The 16,261-nt window shown below is 40.0% G+C and overlaps 1 protein-coding gene across 4 annotated transcripts in view; it reads left to right on the forward strand.

The window, feature by feature from the left end:
* LOC124712509 (serine/arginine repetitive matrix protein 1-like) overlaps positions 1-16,261 on the forward strand; it is a 148,322-nt gene that overhangs the window by 2,780 nt on the left and 129,281 nt on the right. For 3 of the 4 annotated variants that reach the window (XM_047242816.1, XM_047242819.1, XM_047242818.1), the window contains exons 2-3: positions 3,662-3,735; positions 9,818-9,931. In XM_047242816.1, the coding sequence (XP_047098772.1) occupies positions 9,820-9,931 (112 nt within the window). In that variant the 5' untranslated portion in view covers positions 3,662-3,735; positions 9,818-9,819. Of the gene's footprint in view, positions 1-523; positions 2,795-3,661; positions 3,736-9,817; positions 9,932-16,261 lie in introns of those variants that run through there. The other variant, XM_047242817.1, reaches the window with a different exon arrangement.

Consider the following 16,261-nt stretch of genomic DNA (forward strand, 5'->3'; position numbering starts at 1 on the left):
GCTTTGTGGCTGAAGCCACTGATTGCACTTATTTTGGAACATCCAATTTTTCCTAATTATAAAACCTACTTTTGAACACAAACACCTAAGCGAGTTATTACATCCATCAAGAATGAAGTGATACGTGATTTTTGGGCTTTTGCTTTATACAAACTTGTCCTACACCTAACATTATGTTGTCTCCCATTTCCCAATGGATGTAAAGCAGTGCTTTAGACATTTAACACGGAGAAACCATTATCCAAGCTCACACAAAACAGCTGAGAAAAATATTCATAACAGCAAATTTTTTTCCTATCATGAGATGAATTTTGCCATTATGTCAGATGACATCCGTGAGCCAGCTGTGCTTTAAAAGGCACATTTTGATCTTCAGCGTAAAGGGGCATGAGCCATATCCTTGTAATATAGTTGGGGGGGGGGGGGAGATTTAATGGGAGACAAAGAAAAATATACACACTGGGCCATAGGTGAAGTGAAGGCGTAAATGGTCCAAAAATTATTAATATTTTCTTTCAGATGCATGAAGTGACAAATATTGAATTGCAAAAACATTGAATATTGAGCTGCATGTATCACTTCATTACATTCTTGTTTGTAATTTTCATACTTAATGGCAAAAAGCTATAGGCCTTCTTAGGTTAAGCTCCAACTCTAATTTTTGTAGAGCCCTCCAGATATCTTCTGCCAAATATTTTTGTGGTGCATTGATTTCAGTAACTCACAGGCAGTGCAGTAACACACCAACACAGCCTACCTGATCAGTTCAAGATGTACAGCAGTTCACTGGCGGACCTCACATCCTACAGTTTTGTACAGCAGTGTTTGAATAATGGGAATAAACTCCTTTCAGCTGGCCGTATTGTAGGTGTTGATGATAGCCTTCGTCTTTAAGGCTAGCAGGTTTAAATGTTACAAGGTGTATGGAATTCAAAGATAGTTTCTAGCTTTATGTAGGTCTTAAAGATATGCAGTTATTTTAATACATTTATCTGGAAACATGGCCAAAAAGGAGAAACATTGAAAGAAATGAAGTTTTATTTACTTGTGATTCTTTCTTTCCTATCTCACTTTCTGCTGAATGACAGTCATTTCTTCTATTTTTGTGATGTTCACATAGCTGTAGCTTTGGCAGTGTAAGAAGTCACACTGAATCACCAAATCTGGGTCATAGCGCATTTTAAATTATGTGACACATCAGTCTTTATAGACTGCGAGAGCACATCTGACCTAGCAGTGTTTAGATGACTCATGAGCATATATGCAAACAATATGTTCGTATGACCATTACGGAATCTGAATCTGTCAAGACGTGTTTCAGCTGAACTTTGTCTTCTGGTACAGTGTATATCTTGTTGTTTCATTTAGTTCTTGGTAGGATAAACCTTCGTTCATATTTGTGTGCTTGCCGTATCTTCTTCTACCTCTCCTCCTTATCCCAATTATTTTTCCTTCAATGATAATTTCTTTGAAGAAGACAGTTTTTCTTCAGAATCTGTATTACACAATAAATTATGAACTCTTGAAATGAGTGTCAGTTACTAACTTAGAAAATTGTCAAGGAGCTTTTGTTCTGCCATTGACAGATAATATTGTTTCAAATTCTCCTCATTTGTGTGCAATTGTGCGGCTAATCATGATTAAGTTGACAGTGGTTTTATTCAATTGTTGCCAAGTGGTAACACAACAAGAATAAGGATTGTTATGCTATGTAGTGGCTTGTCAGTAACAAATAAGAATTTTGCCAGAGAGAAGTGACACTGCTAAAAACTTGGAGCAATGTGCACTGCAACAACAACCTGCATTACAAAGAACTTCAGATGGGAGCAGCTAAAGTTGTGGGTGGTGGGGCAAGTCATTGCTTTCTGTACTGGCTCAATTTAGCTCAGTTCATCAGCCAGTAAAAATCAGATATATGTGTTTTAGTTTCTTTTGTACTTTGCGTGCTTTGCTTTTCAGTTCCATCGTTGACATGATCAAACTGTGCGAGTAACAGCTGATTCAATGAATGTAACCATGTAATCCACATCAATGTTATATGTTTGTTGGGTAGTTGTTGTTTGTATATGGTGCTACTTGGGTGGCAGCCACAGTAGAAATCTCTCTGTGACGAAAATGTGTTAAAAGTTGAGGTAAAAACATGGTGCGCTGTGGAATTATTATTCCCATCCTGATCACAAATTTATCTTCTCCACAGTAAACAATATCTTTAGTAAATATCCATTTCCTAAACTCTTGTAGTGTAGATTGGGAATCAGGTCCATTTTTTTCAACCACAAATGAAGTGTTTGCAGATTTCTTGGTCAACAGCCTTGCATGAAAGACAGCAGTCACAGTGTTACATTCTGCACAGTGAAGCTATGTGAGATTTGAGGAGTTGTAAAATACCATTAATACTTTGTTGTTGTTGCCAACAGTTACATGCAAACTTTCCCTAAGGCACCAGTGAAATTTCGGTGCGAAAAAAACGGTCGCGGCGCGTTCTCCGAATTGTCTGAGTGGCTGGCCTCCGCCGTGGCCCCACTCATTTCTCATCCACAGTTCTGTGAGGACCTGGATGATTGATACGGTATTCCGCTGTTTCGCGGTTGGTGGGTTCCAGCACAAGCGGTTGCTGGTCGGCCGTGTTCGGGATGCAGAGCTCCGTGCTCTGCAGCCTCGGTGTGTGCAACTATTTGTGCACAGACGAGATCGGAATACGTAACGAACCGCGCGTTATTTTGTTTACTAGCAAATCGCTGACAGTCATTTGAAACGCGAAGTGGTCAATTCGACAGCAGACACCAGTATGGAGGTATGAATATATTTATTGGTAACTGCTGCCAACGTTAGGAAATTAATAGTAAGAGTTGCTGTCTTCCCATTTTCTTAATCTAGTGGTAAGACCTCTGTAACTTGCTAAAATCAACATAAATTTAAAACAGTTTGTACAGATAGTTTCTTGTCTTTATTATTCTAAGGTGCTATCTGGTGGCTATAATGTGAATACTAATGCAAGTGTAATTGATTTTCAAGTGAACTTTGTAATAAGTTTCATGTTATACATTTACAAGTACCTTGTAACTTACTGTGATTGTTTCAGATATTACATGCAAACTATCTTCTTATCTGCAAGATAGAAGTCAACATAAAATATTAATGTGAAGGTGGTAACAAACATGTGTCTCATATAGAGTTGTCAGTATTTTGTGTATGCCAATCTGTAGAGAGTAATAACTGCTCTTTTATGGGTGAGTAGGAAGGGGTGGGGGGTAATCATTTACTCGGCTCTGGTTTCTTAGTATTTCGAAATTTTGTCACAGTTTTGACTTGCTTTGTTTTCTTCATATACTTAAAAGCACACATCATAATGCAGACATTTCGTAGCATAACTGCATTTTAAAATTCAAAACATGCAGAAAGCTGCATAGAAAAAGTGGCAGGACCTGGATTCATGAATATCAAATAATATTACTTATTTTAGTTTGCTGTATTGAGTAAGCAGTCTTTCCTGTTCCTATAATATCGCTGTTGTTGAAAAGGAATTAGCGGTGTGGGTGTTTGGTGTTTCTTTTAGGACTAACAGTTGTTTTTATTAAAGTAGTATTAAGTGTACCCCACATAACAAAATTGTCATGTTGCTGGCATTATTATATTTTAATACATTACTTGTTTTTTCAAGGTTTTAGTGGTTTTCTGCCCCTCAGGATTTCCAGAATCTGAAACTTTGACGTTGCTGTGCGCTGTAATTCCCAGGTACAGTGATATACCTTTTAACGAAATGTGTTTCATCGTTTGTCTATAGAATTAACAAAATACACTTTCTTTATTACTCTCTTCAGAAGAAGGATGTTTTGAGGTTTCATTAATTTAGGCCACGTGTACTGTTAGTATGTGATACTGTCATCTCTAATTCAGCTGGAGACAGTTTGTTGGTGACCTGACTGGGTATAAATATGCAACCAGTAGTTTTTTTGGATTTTATATACGATTTATTGTGCCATTAACTAGTTTTCAAGCCATTGCAGGCTCATCATTGGATGGAGGGGAACATTATTTCATGGACCAAGCGTAGCTAGATGTTGTTGTGATGGGGAGTGCACTGCACTGTCGTATCCATAGCAAATTCATTCCCATAATGTACATTATCAGGTGCGCGCGCGCGCGCGCGCGCGCACACACACACACACACACACACACACACACACACACACAATATTTAGCTGCACCTTGGTTTCACTTTCTTTTATCGATGTGTTCTGCATAAAATTGATATTTCATTCCTGCCCTCATTAGTTGATGTCAGGGTTTCCTTCAGTTTTACCTGCTGTACAAGAAAGTAAGGGATGTAAAACGTGTGAATGCTTTTCATCCAATTACATGGACACTAGCCACGTTTTCAACCATTACCTGCCTGTCAGTGACTCAATGCCTCTGCTTTTTGGTGAGTGTTACCTTTAATCTTAAGTTATTTACATTCTGCCAACATTTTCCAGTACCGTATTTATATTGGCTAGAGTAATAGCTTTCCAAATACTCTCAGTAATTAGGTAATGTCTTTGTTTCATTTACCTTGTTTCCACCTAGCCATTTCATTGCAGTCAAATTCTTCTCTCAGTATCATATCTCCCAAGTCATCATCTATTTCGTCTTTCATTTCCATAATGTTGTCTTAAAGTTCATTTACTCTGTATTGCCCGTCAATATGATAACTCCTCCTGAAAGTAACAGTCAGAAGCCGACTATGTTAGCAAGTGTAATACTACAGAGAGTTGTTTCAACGAGTTGTAATTGATAGTTCTTTTGAACCTGAAGAATCTGAAAGCAACAGTAAATTTCTGAATGGCTTATGAAAATTGTATCAGACACTATTGGAGAAAATGCTACCTTAGATCTCTTCATGTTTGTAATAACAGTAAATTTGCAGAGAAGCTTCAGGGTCGGAAACTAATTTTTCCACAGGGTTGGAAACTAATTTTTCCATTCTGTTGATGTGATCTTCAGTCAGAAAACTGCTTTGTTGCAGCTCTCCATGCTACTCAATTCTGTGCAAGCCTCTTCATCTCCAAGTAACTACTGCAACTAAAATCCTACTGAATCTGCTTATTGTATTCACCTCCTGGGCTCTGTCTATGATTTTTACCCCCCACACTTTCCTCCAGTACGAAGTTGGTGATCATTTGATGTCTCAGAATGTGCCCTATGAACTGATTTCTTCTTCTAGCCAGGTTGTGCCACAAATTTCTTTTCTCCTCAGTTCTATTCAATGCCTCCTAATCAGCTATGTGGTCTACCCACCTAACCTTCAACATTATTCTGTAGTGCCACATTTCAAAAGCTTCTATTCTCTTATTGTCTAAAGCGTTTATTGCCCATGTTTCACTTTTGTACATGACTACACTCCATACAAGTACTTCCAGAGAAGACTTCCTGACTCTTAAATCTATATTTGATGTTAACAAATTTCTCATCTTCTGAAACACTTTTCTTGACAGTCTACATTTTATGTCCTCTCTACGTCGGCCATCATCTGTTATTTTACTGCCCAAATAGCAAAACTCATCTACTAGTTTAAGTTTATCACTTCCCAATCTAACTCCCTCAGTTTGCCTGATTAAATGACTAAATTCAATTAGTCTTGTTGTGCTTTTGTTGGTGTTCTTCTTATGTCCATCTTTCAAGACACTGTCCATTCCGGTCAACTGCTCTTCATAGTCCTTAGCTGTCTCTGATAGAATTACAATTTCATTGGCAAACCTCAAAGCTTATATTTCTTCTCCCTGAACTTTAATTCCTTCTTCAAATTTTTCTCTGGTTTCATTTACTGCTTGCTCAGTGAACAAATTGAATAGCATGGGGGATAGGCTGCAAACCTGTCTCACTCCCTTCTCGATCATTACTTCCTTTTTGTGCCTCTTGACTCTTATAAACTGATTTCACCCCCTCTGTTTTACCACTTCTACCTTCAGAATTTCAGAGAGAGTATTCCAATCAACATTGTTAAAAACTTTCTTTCAGCCTAAAAATGATGAAAAATAGGTTTGCCTGTCCTTACTCTACTTTCTAAAAGAAGTCGTAGGATTGTTACTGCCCCGCATGTGTCCACATTTCTTGAGAATCCAAACTGATGTCCCTGAGGTCAGTTTCTACCTGTTTTCTGATACTTCTGTAAAGAGTTTGTGATAGTATTTTACAACTATGGCTTAGTAAACTGATAGATTGTTAAATTCACACCTGCCTCATTACTGGTACTCTTCCATATGGCTGTGCTGTTATTTTTTATGGATTCCATATGACATTATATATCTTTTTTATAATGAATATATATGTCTAATGTGTTCTTCCATTTGATGGCCACTATTTGTCTCCAGCAATCATTTCCCTTATCTGCAGTTTAGATGCAACTAAATATGTAGGCATACAGCTCATTTTCTTAAGATGCCTGGAGCACCAGCTGTTTCCTAAAACCAGCTGCTCAAAAAGATATGAATTATAATAATACCAAACTAAGAAAACAATATAAATAATGTAATGAAAAATCTCTGGTGGAATATAAATAATAGAAGGAATGAAGATAACAATTCACCGTACAGCACACAGTCAAGACATTGAGAGGAACGGAAGCAAGACTGTGAATGTTGCTAACTTTCAGACTGATCTTTCAGAAATAATAGAATACATATACATACACATAAACACACATACTGCATGGCCAAATTGTCCTGACTGACTACGTTTTTTTGGCACTGCAGCTTGACTGGTGTAAGGGGTTGTGTGAGGTGGAAATAGTAAGGGTGGAAGAGAGGGTTGGAGGAGGACTGTTGAGGTTGACAGGGAGAGGCAGTAAATGCACAAGATTGAAATATGCACCAAAGAGCTTGTTCTGGTGATGGGCAGGGGGAGCTATGTGCAGCGCATAGTGATGTGTAGGATCAGGTTTGTGGGAGGGAGGGGGGAGAGGAGGGTGTGACGGCAGGGCGAGTGAAACTAGGTTCATGGGCAGGGGCTAGCAGGCATTGAGGCTAGGAGGATTATGAGATCAAGAGCTATGTTGCAAGAGAATTTTCCATCTACGTAAGTCAGAAAAGCTCAGAACCTCTTGCCCACAGTCTGGCGGTGGCCATTGTTTTGTGTGGACGGCTGGTTGCTGGTCGTGCCTATATAAAATGCTATGCAGAATTTACAGCCAAGCTGGTATATGTTGTGGCCGCTTTCGTAGGGGCCCTGCCTGTGGTAGGACTGGAGTATGTTATGCTGGGTGAGTGCATTGAATAGGTCCTGCATCTGGGTCTTTTGCAGGGGTGGGTCCCTCGTGGCAAGGGGTTGGGAGTAGCTATGGCATAAGGATTGTGTAGGATATTTTGTAGATTGGCTGGGTTTTGGTTACTGCTTTCGGATGAGTTGGAAGATTTGTGGGTAGGCTGTTCTTCACTTCTGAGCAAAATGATAAATAGTAAACCCACTCATGAAGGATATAGTAATGTAGTTCCACTGGATGATGAAGTGGGTGCATGTTTGGTTCATGTGGATGGGCAGAGAATTAGGGGTATATGTAGATTTAGCACCGGGAATCTGTTAGTGTACCAAATTTGAGGGGTAATTCCTGCCTGTGAAGGCCTTAGTAAGAACTTCTGCTTATTGGACTACAGATTGCTCATCACTGTGGATGCTCCATCCACAGGTGATTAGTATGTAATGGGGAATACATTTTAGTATGCGAGGTATGACAACTATCAAAATGCAAGTACCCTTGACGGTTAGTGGGCTTTATATCGACGGAAGTTTGTATGGAGGAATATGAGAGGTGGTGGTTAACATTCGTGGCTGAGGAAGACCTACGAAAACCAAATAGGTGAGACGGTGTTGAGGCTGTGGAAGAGTAAGGATGATGTCTTGGCCAGAGGTCCAGATCATCAGTGAACATGAATTGTACAAAGGAGAAAAGGAGAGGATCAGGGAAAGGGAAAAGATCAGTTAGTGTGTTGATAAATAGATGGGGACTGTAGGTTATCTCAGATTGAGGCTGGGATAATTTTGGGACTGGAGAATGTGTTGTAAGGATACCTCCCATCTGTGCAGTTCAGAAAAGCTGGTAGCAGAGTGGAGGATCCAGATGACCCAAGTTTGGAAGCAGCCACAGTATTGACTACCAACCAGCTGTCCTCCAGGATGAATGGTTACTGACAAACTGGCGAAGAGCAAGGTAGACTAACCTTTGGCACAACATGCAGCTGAGCATAACATGCTTGAATTCAGTGGCTGCATCACAGTCTGGGCCGTCGGAACCCCCCCCCCCCCCCCCCCCCTCCACCTCCACCAGTTTTTCTCAACTGCGCAGATGGGAGTTATCCTTACAACACCGTCTCCATTCCCAAAATTATCTCGGCCTCAACCTGATGTAACCTATTGTCACCACACCCTCCACCCAACAGTTTCTGCCCCCTCTGTCCTATCACCACCTTCCCATTCATGTCCGCAAACCGTCATTGTGCTATGCTCTCTGCCAACACACTCACCAGTCTGTTCCCCATCTCTGGTCCTCTCCATTTCCTCTCCCCCCACAGCCTCCCGATGCTGCACATGAGTGCCCTGTCTTGCCACCATTTAGTCCCTGCTATCCCTCAGCCTTCTCCACTCCACTCTGGATAGTTGCTTCCTTTCAACACAGTTGCATTGTGGCTGGAGCAGCCGAAGATAGCAGTTGTGTGTGCGTGAGGTGTACTTGCTTTTGTGAATGTGTGTGTTTCCTTTATGAAGAGGCTTTCGCTGAAAGCTCAGTATGTCACAAGTCTTCTTGTTGTGCCTGTCTGCAATTCATTGTGTCATCTTGATGCTGAGTAACAATCTATCTTTTTCATAATATTGTTGATAAGGAATTAGTCATTCACATTCACTATGCTGTATTTCATGCGAAATCATTTTGTTTGGCTTCTCAATCATCTCAAACCTCTTCCAAGGAGCTGCATTAGGGTAAACATCAATGTGACTTTCAATTAGAGACAGTTCACAGTTAGCAGCTCACAGACATTAATTGGAAAGAAGCAAATTATAACTGCAAGTAGGCCCTGTTGATCTTCAAGGCCAATGGAACTGGGAGGGAGCGGGATTGGAAGCCTAACACTGGCATCCATAATTTCTACAGACTTTTTAAGTTTTGGACAGCATTACCTTGCGAATTCTACATGTTGATGCCGAGATTCTTCATGAAAATGAAGTTTTTGTTGAGTTTTACTCATGGTGGACTTTTCAGATTGTGTAAGCTACAACAGTCTTATACAGCTGAGAATGACAACAGTGTGCATATTTCAGAATCTTGGTGACTTACTTATTTCTTGCGTGACTTTCTCAAATGTCCTCCCACAGTCTGACCTCCTCAGGCTCATGTTTCATATCTCCTGAACTATTCAGCCAACCTACAGATTTTCAACATACTCCACATATACAAACTGCAGCCTTTGCTCTATTTGTGTATCTTTCAATGTGTGCTCATAATCACTTTCACTGTTTTGTTTTATGTTGCATTTAATACACAAAATATGTTTTTCCTTTTAGTGACAAAGAATTGATTGATTGCCCTACAACCTGAGATTTCTCAGACTATTTTTTTGTCTCTGTTTAGGACTGCACCTAATCAGCAGTAATGTTATGTGTTTGTGTAAAAGAATATTATCTGTTTTTTATATAGTCAACTCTTTTTTTTCACTATATGTTGCTGTTCTTGCTATGCTATTATTAGAGAGCATTGTTTTCTTGACCTTTTCCACAATGCCAGATGTCCCTTTCAGCTAGAACTAATCAAATTTTTGTGAAATAACAAGACAGTAAACATCCGTTTCAGAAATGTCGTGGGATTCTTCGAGGCGGCGCAGGAGTCGAAGTGTACATGGAAGCTCCTCGTCACGTCTCCGTATGGACTCTTATAGCTCTTCGAGTCGAAGTAATCGTGCCAGAGGTAAATAACACATATTCCATTCCTAATGCTGCATCAAAATTCTGTCACATGTCAGCTTCAGATTGTAGTTTGCCTTTAGAAGCTAAGCAGTTCATATAGATATTCAGACACGACTCACTGTGGCCTCATGTCCTCCAGCTGTCCTGTCCTCCTTGCCAAATTAGGAGAGAGTTACTGCCAGAAGTAAAGCTGTTGAGGGAGGTTGATGAGTTGTGCATGGATATTAAACAAACTTGTATTTAATGGTACCAAAAGTGTATAATGGTTGCTTGGCAGAGAGGTTAATTCCTCCACCTTACGGTTGAAGTGGGTGAGGCAGAAACCACAGGAATTCTTACAAGTGCCACTATCCCAGTGGTATCGTGCAATGTTGTCAGATTGGGAATAGTTAAGACAAATGCAGAGCACAACGTCTGGCTACCCTTCTACTGTTCATTTTGCATGAGCATTAGAAGAATAAGCAGCTATTTAAAGCTGCTGGCAGGAGATCCACTCTTCATCAGATTCTGTGCCCTGCCCTCAAATGAGCTCTCACTTGACACCACTGAAGTCACAAATGACAGAGGTTTGGAGTCAGTGGAATGCACGCTACAGTTGTCTTGCTCGGAGCTGTCCTTGAAGTGATTGACTTGTAACAATTTGTGGTGTCAGTGTGGTGCCAACTGCTGCCCAGATTGCTGCTGCAGATGCTGTACGATGCACAATAGCCATATGCCGAACACAGTGTTCTTCACTCTTAGTAGTGGCTGGTGGCTTTCTGCAGCCTGGTGTTCTTGCGACTGTAAAACTCTTGTTTCCTGAAGACATATGATTTTGTTTTTCTCTGTAGCTTGATAAGATGTTCTGTGAATGTTTTTCAACATCCAAATTCCATTTTCACAATTTGGTCCTAAGATTATTGAGATTTTTCCTGGCTTATTTTTTGTTGATTTCAACAACTGTGTTATAATGATGTAATTATCCATACTATGATATAGTTTTTTGGTTGTATCTATTCTTTGTATGTTTGTATGCAATTCTATATCTTTTTGAACTTCCATATTTAACATGGGCAGTTTCATTATTTTTCCTAGATAGTAGAATTTGTGTACTTGGGAGATTTTGTGGTAACTGGTGATTAACTGAAATATTAATTGTTTAATTTTGATTGGTGCCTTCCGTATAGTGTATCTTCTCATATGAAGTTTGGAGCCAAGATTTGGCTGCTTTTTCCTAGTGTTTTTCTGGAGACTGGACTGCTGCTGGTCTGTCATTGGAAAGGATTGTAATGCCATCAATGAGTGCAAGACAAATTTTATTTTGGAGACTTCTGCCAATATATACACCTTTAATTTTGCCATTTCCTGATCACTTTTCTCAGAACTAAATTGAATACCATATTTACTCAAGTCTAAGCCGCACTTTTTTCCTGTTTTTGTAATCCAAAAAACCACCTGCGGCTTAGAATAGAGTGCAAACCAAGCGGAAATTCTGAAAAAAGTTGGTGGGTGCCGCCACAACTTACTTCTGCCGTCGAATATATGTAGCGCTACACAGGCATGCTTTGTAGGCACAAAGATAAATACTGGCGCCAAAACCTCTGCGTCAGTAAATAAATTTTTTTAAAAAAAAGGTGGAAGACGAGCTATTTTCTCCGCCCCGACTTTCGACCACTGCATTTTCATACATTATCCAACGAAATAAATACAAATTCCGTATTGTTCATCTTCGAATGTAGCAGCATTTCAATGTACTACAAAAATCCGACTGGCAAGACTGTTTGGGATGTTTGTCAATATGGCCAACTCTACATTCTGAATTTTTTCCTACTTGTGAGAAGAGATGGTTGCTAATAGGAACTTTTATGAATTGTGAATCAGATGCAGTATTCTCTTCACCATAAGAATAATACGAATATAAACATTTTGTCATGTATTCTTTCATGTTTGGTGCTATCTCATTTAAATCCTTTCTGCCTAATAAACTACGAAACTAGAGTGAGACAACAGCAAACGCGGAAGAATATACATATCATGTCATGTTTATATTCGTATTATTCTTATGCCTAGTAGTGATACATTCAGAAATAAAGCACAGCAATTGACTAGATTTTTAAATCTAAGATGACTCTAATTTCTGTGCAGAATGTAATGTACTAAAGAGGTGTCTGCAAAGATTTTCAAACGGAGAAAAATTTTCGCTAAACTCTCATTCAGAACATCTTCTATCATACGCAGTCTATTATTTTTTTCTTGTTGACATTATCAAAGAAAGCAGCAGTTTAAGTAACAACAAATAGCAGTCTCTTGCCATTGTTTCGCTAATGAGACGATTCCCCCCTATTTTTTTTTTTAAGCAGCGATTGCATGCACAAAAGCAAGCCATGTCGCGAGCGGCGGCAGGCCATAAACACTCATTATCAGAATGCAACAAACAATGCATGACACAGTACAGTAATGAATTTTCAGCTTAGAGTGACGTAAACATCTATAACAAAGAGAACGGCACTTATCAGATCAAAGAAAAATAAGCAATCAATTCAAACCAGATGAAGCACGTGAAAAAGGCTCAAATGGTTCAAATGGCTTTGAGCACTATGGGACTCAACTGCTGTGGTCATCAGTCCCCCATAACTTAGAACTACTTAAACCTAACTAACCTGAGGACATCACACACATCCATGCCCGAGGCAGGATTCGAACCTGCGATCGTAGCGGTTGCGCGGTTCCAGACTGTAGCGCCTAGAAACGCTTGGCCACTCTGGCCGGCCTTGAAAAAGGAAGGGTAAGCATATAAATACGACGGAGCGCCTGACACATAGCAATGGCTACCTGGTAAAGCTTAACTGCTAAGCTTACGACTTGAACCAAACTACTGTAGCTGTATCGTCATTCATTCTACCTAAATTGTGTCTCATATTATAGTGGACCAACTTTGTTTCGATTTGAAGGTGCGGCCTAAAAATTTTCTCTCCCCTTGAATTTTGAGTCTCAAATTTCTGGTGCAGCTTAGATTCGGGAAAATTTTTTTTCCTTGATTTCGAGTCTCATTTTTCAAGTGCGGCTTAGTTTCGTTGCGACTTAGATTCTAGTAAATACAGTAGTAGTGGTAAAAAAAGTCACCCTGTCGGCCCTCCATTTTGATTTTGAAGGACCAGGAAGTTCTCCTAAAAATTTAGCTTCTGATGACATATTGCCTGTTGGCTTTTATCTTGGGATCTTTAGCTGATGTTTGTTCAATGATTTTTTTGACATTTCACCAGCAAGAGTAGCTGGCATTGTCAAAGGTTCTCCCCCTCCCCGCTCCCCCTCCCCTTCCCCCTCTCCATTGCTGGTGACAGACACTACCAGCAGTAGAGGGCGAATCTTTGACAAGATCCCGTGATGAAAACCGACAGGCAATGACACATCAACAAGTTGCTATGGAATCCTTAACAATTTTAACTTTTGATGTTGTGTTGGTCAGCATTTGATCAGTTGTCGCATTTATTTTGTCTGCTTGGAATTTCTGTACTACCTTGAACAGCACCCATCTGTCTGTGGAATCATGTGCCTTTTTGAAATCAGCTAATCTGATTACTGCCACAGTTTCAATTAATGACATTACTGGAGAACACTGGCTATTGAGAGAGATGGAATGTTGATATTGTACAGCTGCAACCAGCAATCATTTGTGTTTGGTTTACATAATTGACAAAAGTACTGTTACTGATTTTCAATTACACTTTCATAGTCAGATTGCTTACATACATATGGGCATTGATGTACAGCTGACCCACCATAGAATAAATAAAATTTACAATTTTAAAACTGTGATAATGATGTGTGTGCTACATACTTGTTAGTCTGTTGCATTCACCTATAAATCAGTGCCAGTGTTTTTATAAGAGCACGTAAGCCATATGAAGATGACTGTATAATTTGAAGCAGGTGACAGTGATATTTCAAAAAGGTAGGTCAAAACCAAATTGTGGCTGGTTCTGCTGTGGGTGATATATTCAGTTGATTACTGTTTGTTTAGTTCTGCCAGTTTGATTGATGCTTTTAAGGCTTTCGATTTGTTGTGCCCACAATCTCATTTTTTGAAAGTGGTTTGATGTTTGGGGACTCCCACAACTTAAAAGCTTTTGAAAACAGTCTGCAAGAAGTTTGCGGTTTTCTTCATTATTTGTTTTTAGTGTTCCATCTGGACGTATGAAGCATAAAAGTGAGGGTTCATAGTTATAGAATTGTTCTTCAAATTCATGGTAGCAAATGAAGTCAAAATAAAGCTTGGTTTGACTTTATCTTGTTTCTGATGCACTGTGCCATTGACCATAATAAACTGTGTGGCATTAGTCTTCCTACATCTACATCTACATCTACATGACTACTGTGCAATTCACATTTAAGTGCTTGGCAGAGGGTTCGTCGAACCACAATCATACTATCTCTCTACTATTCCACTCCCGAACAGCGCGCGGGGAAAACGGAACACCGAAACCCTTCTGTTCGAGCTCTGATTTCTCTTATTTTATTTTGATGATCATTCCTACCTATGTAGGTTGGGCTCAACAAAATATTCCGCATTCGGAAGAGAAAGTCGATGACTGAAATTTCGTAAATAGATCTCACCGCGATGAAAAACGTCTTTGCTGTAATGACTTCCATCCCAATTCGCGTAACATATCTGCCACACTCTTTCCCCTACTACGTGATAATACAAAACGAGCTGCCCTTTTTTGCACCCTTTCGATGTTCTCCGTCAGTCCCACCTGGTAAGGATCCCACACCGCGCAGCAATATTCTAACAGAGGACGAACGAGTGTAGTGTAAGCTGTCTCTTTAGTGGACTTGTTGCATCTTCTAAGTGTCCTGCCAATGAAACGCAACCTTTGGCTCGCCTTCCCCACAATATTATCTATGTGGTCTTTCCAACTGAAGTTGTTCGTAATTTTAACACCCAGGTACTTAGTTGAATTGACAGCCTTGAGAATTGTACTATTTCTTGAGTAATCGAATTCCAATGGATTTCTTTTGGAACTCATGTGGATCGCCTCACACTTTTCATTATTTAGCGTCAACTGCCACCTGCCACACCATACAGCAATCTTTTCTAAATCGCTTTGCAACTGATACTGGTCTTCGGATGACCTTACTAGACGGTAAATTACAGCATCATCTGCGAACAACCTAAGAGAACTGCTCAGATTGTCGCCCAGGTCATTTATATAGATCAGGAACAGCAGAGGTCCCAGGACGCTTCCCTGGGGAACACCTGATATCACTTAAGTTTTACTCGATGATTTGCCGTCTATTACTATGAACGGCGACCTTCCGGACAGGAAATCACGAATCCAGTCGCACAACTGAGACCATACCCCATAGACCTGCAGCTTGATTAGAAGTCGCTTGTGAGGAACGGTGTCAAAAGCTTTCCGGAAATCTAGAAATACGGAATCAACTTGAGATCCCCTGTCAATAGCAGCCATTACTTGGTGCGAATAAAGAGCTAGTTGCGTTGCACAAGAACGATGTTTTCTGAAACCATGCTGATTACGTATCAATAGATCGTTCCCTTTGAGGTGATTCATAATGTTTGAATACAATATATGCTCCAAAACCCTACTGCAAACCGACGTCAATGATATAGGTCTGTAGTTTGATGGATTACTCCTACTACCCTTCTTAAACACTGGTGCGACCTGCGCAATTTTCCAATCTGTAGGTACAGATCTATCGATGAGCGAGCGGTTGTATATGAGTGCTAAATAGGGAGCTATTGTATCAGCGTAATCTGAAAGGAACCTAATCGCTATACAATCTGGACCTGAAGACTTGCCCGTATCAAGTGATCTGAGTTGCTTCACAACCCCTAAGGTATCTACTTCTAAGAAACTAATGCTAGTAGCTGTTCGTGTTTCAAATTCTGGAATATTCCATTCGTCTTCCCTGGTGAAGGAATTTGGGAAAACTGCGTTCAATAACTCCGCTTTAGCGGCACAGTCGTCGGTAACAGTACCATTGGCACTGCGCAGCGAAAGTATTGACTGTGTCTTGCCGCTTGTGTACTTTACATACAACCAGAATTTCTTCGGATTTTCTACCAAATTTCAAGACAATGTTTCGTTGTGGAACCTATTAAAGGCATCTCGCATTGAAGTCAGTGCCAAATTTCGCGCGTCTGTAAATTTTAGCCAATCTTCGGGATTTTGCATTCTTCTGAACTTCGCATGCTTTTTCCGTTGCCTCTGCAACAGAGTTCGGACCTGTTTTGTGTACCACGGGGGATCGGCTCCATCTCTTACCAATTTATGAGGTATGAATCTCTCAATTGCTGTTGCTACTATATCTTTGGATTTGAGCCACATCT

This window comes from Schistocerca piceifrons, chromosome 8 (genome assembly GCF_021461385.2).
Source record: "Schistocerca piceifrons isolate TAMUIC-IGC-003096 chromosome 8, iqSchPice1.1, whole genome shotgun sequence".
NCBI classification, from domain to species: Eukaryota; Metazoa; Arthropoda; class Insecta; order Orthoptera; family Acrididae; genus Schistocerca; species Schistocerca piceifrons.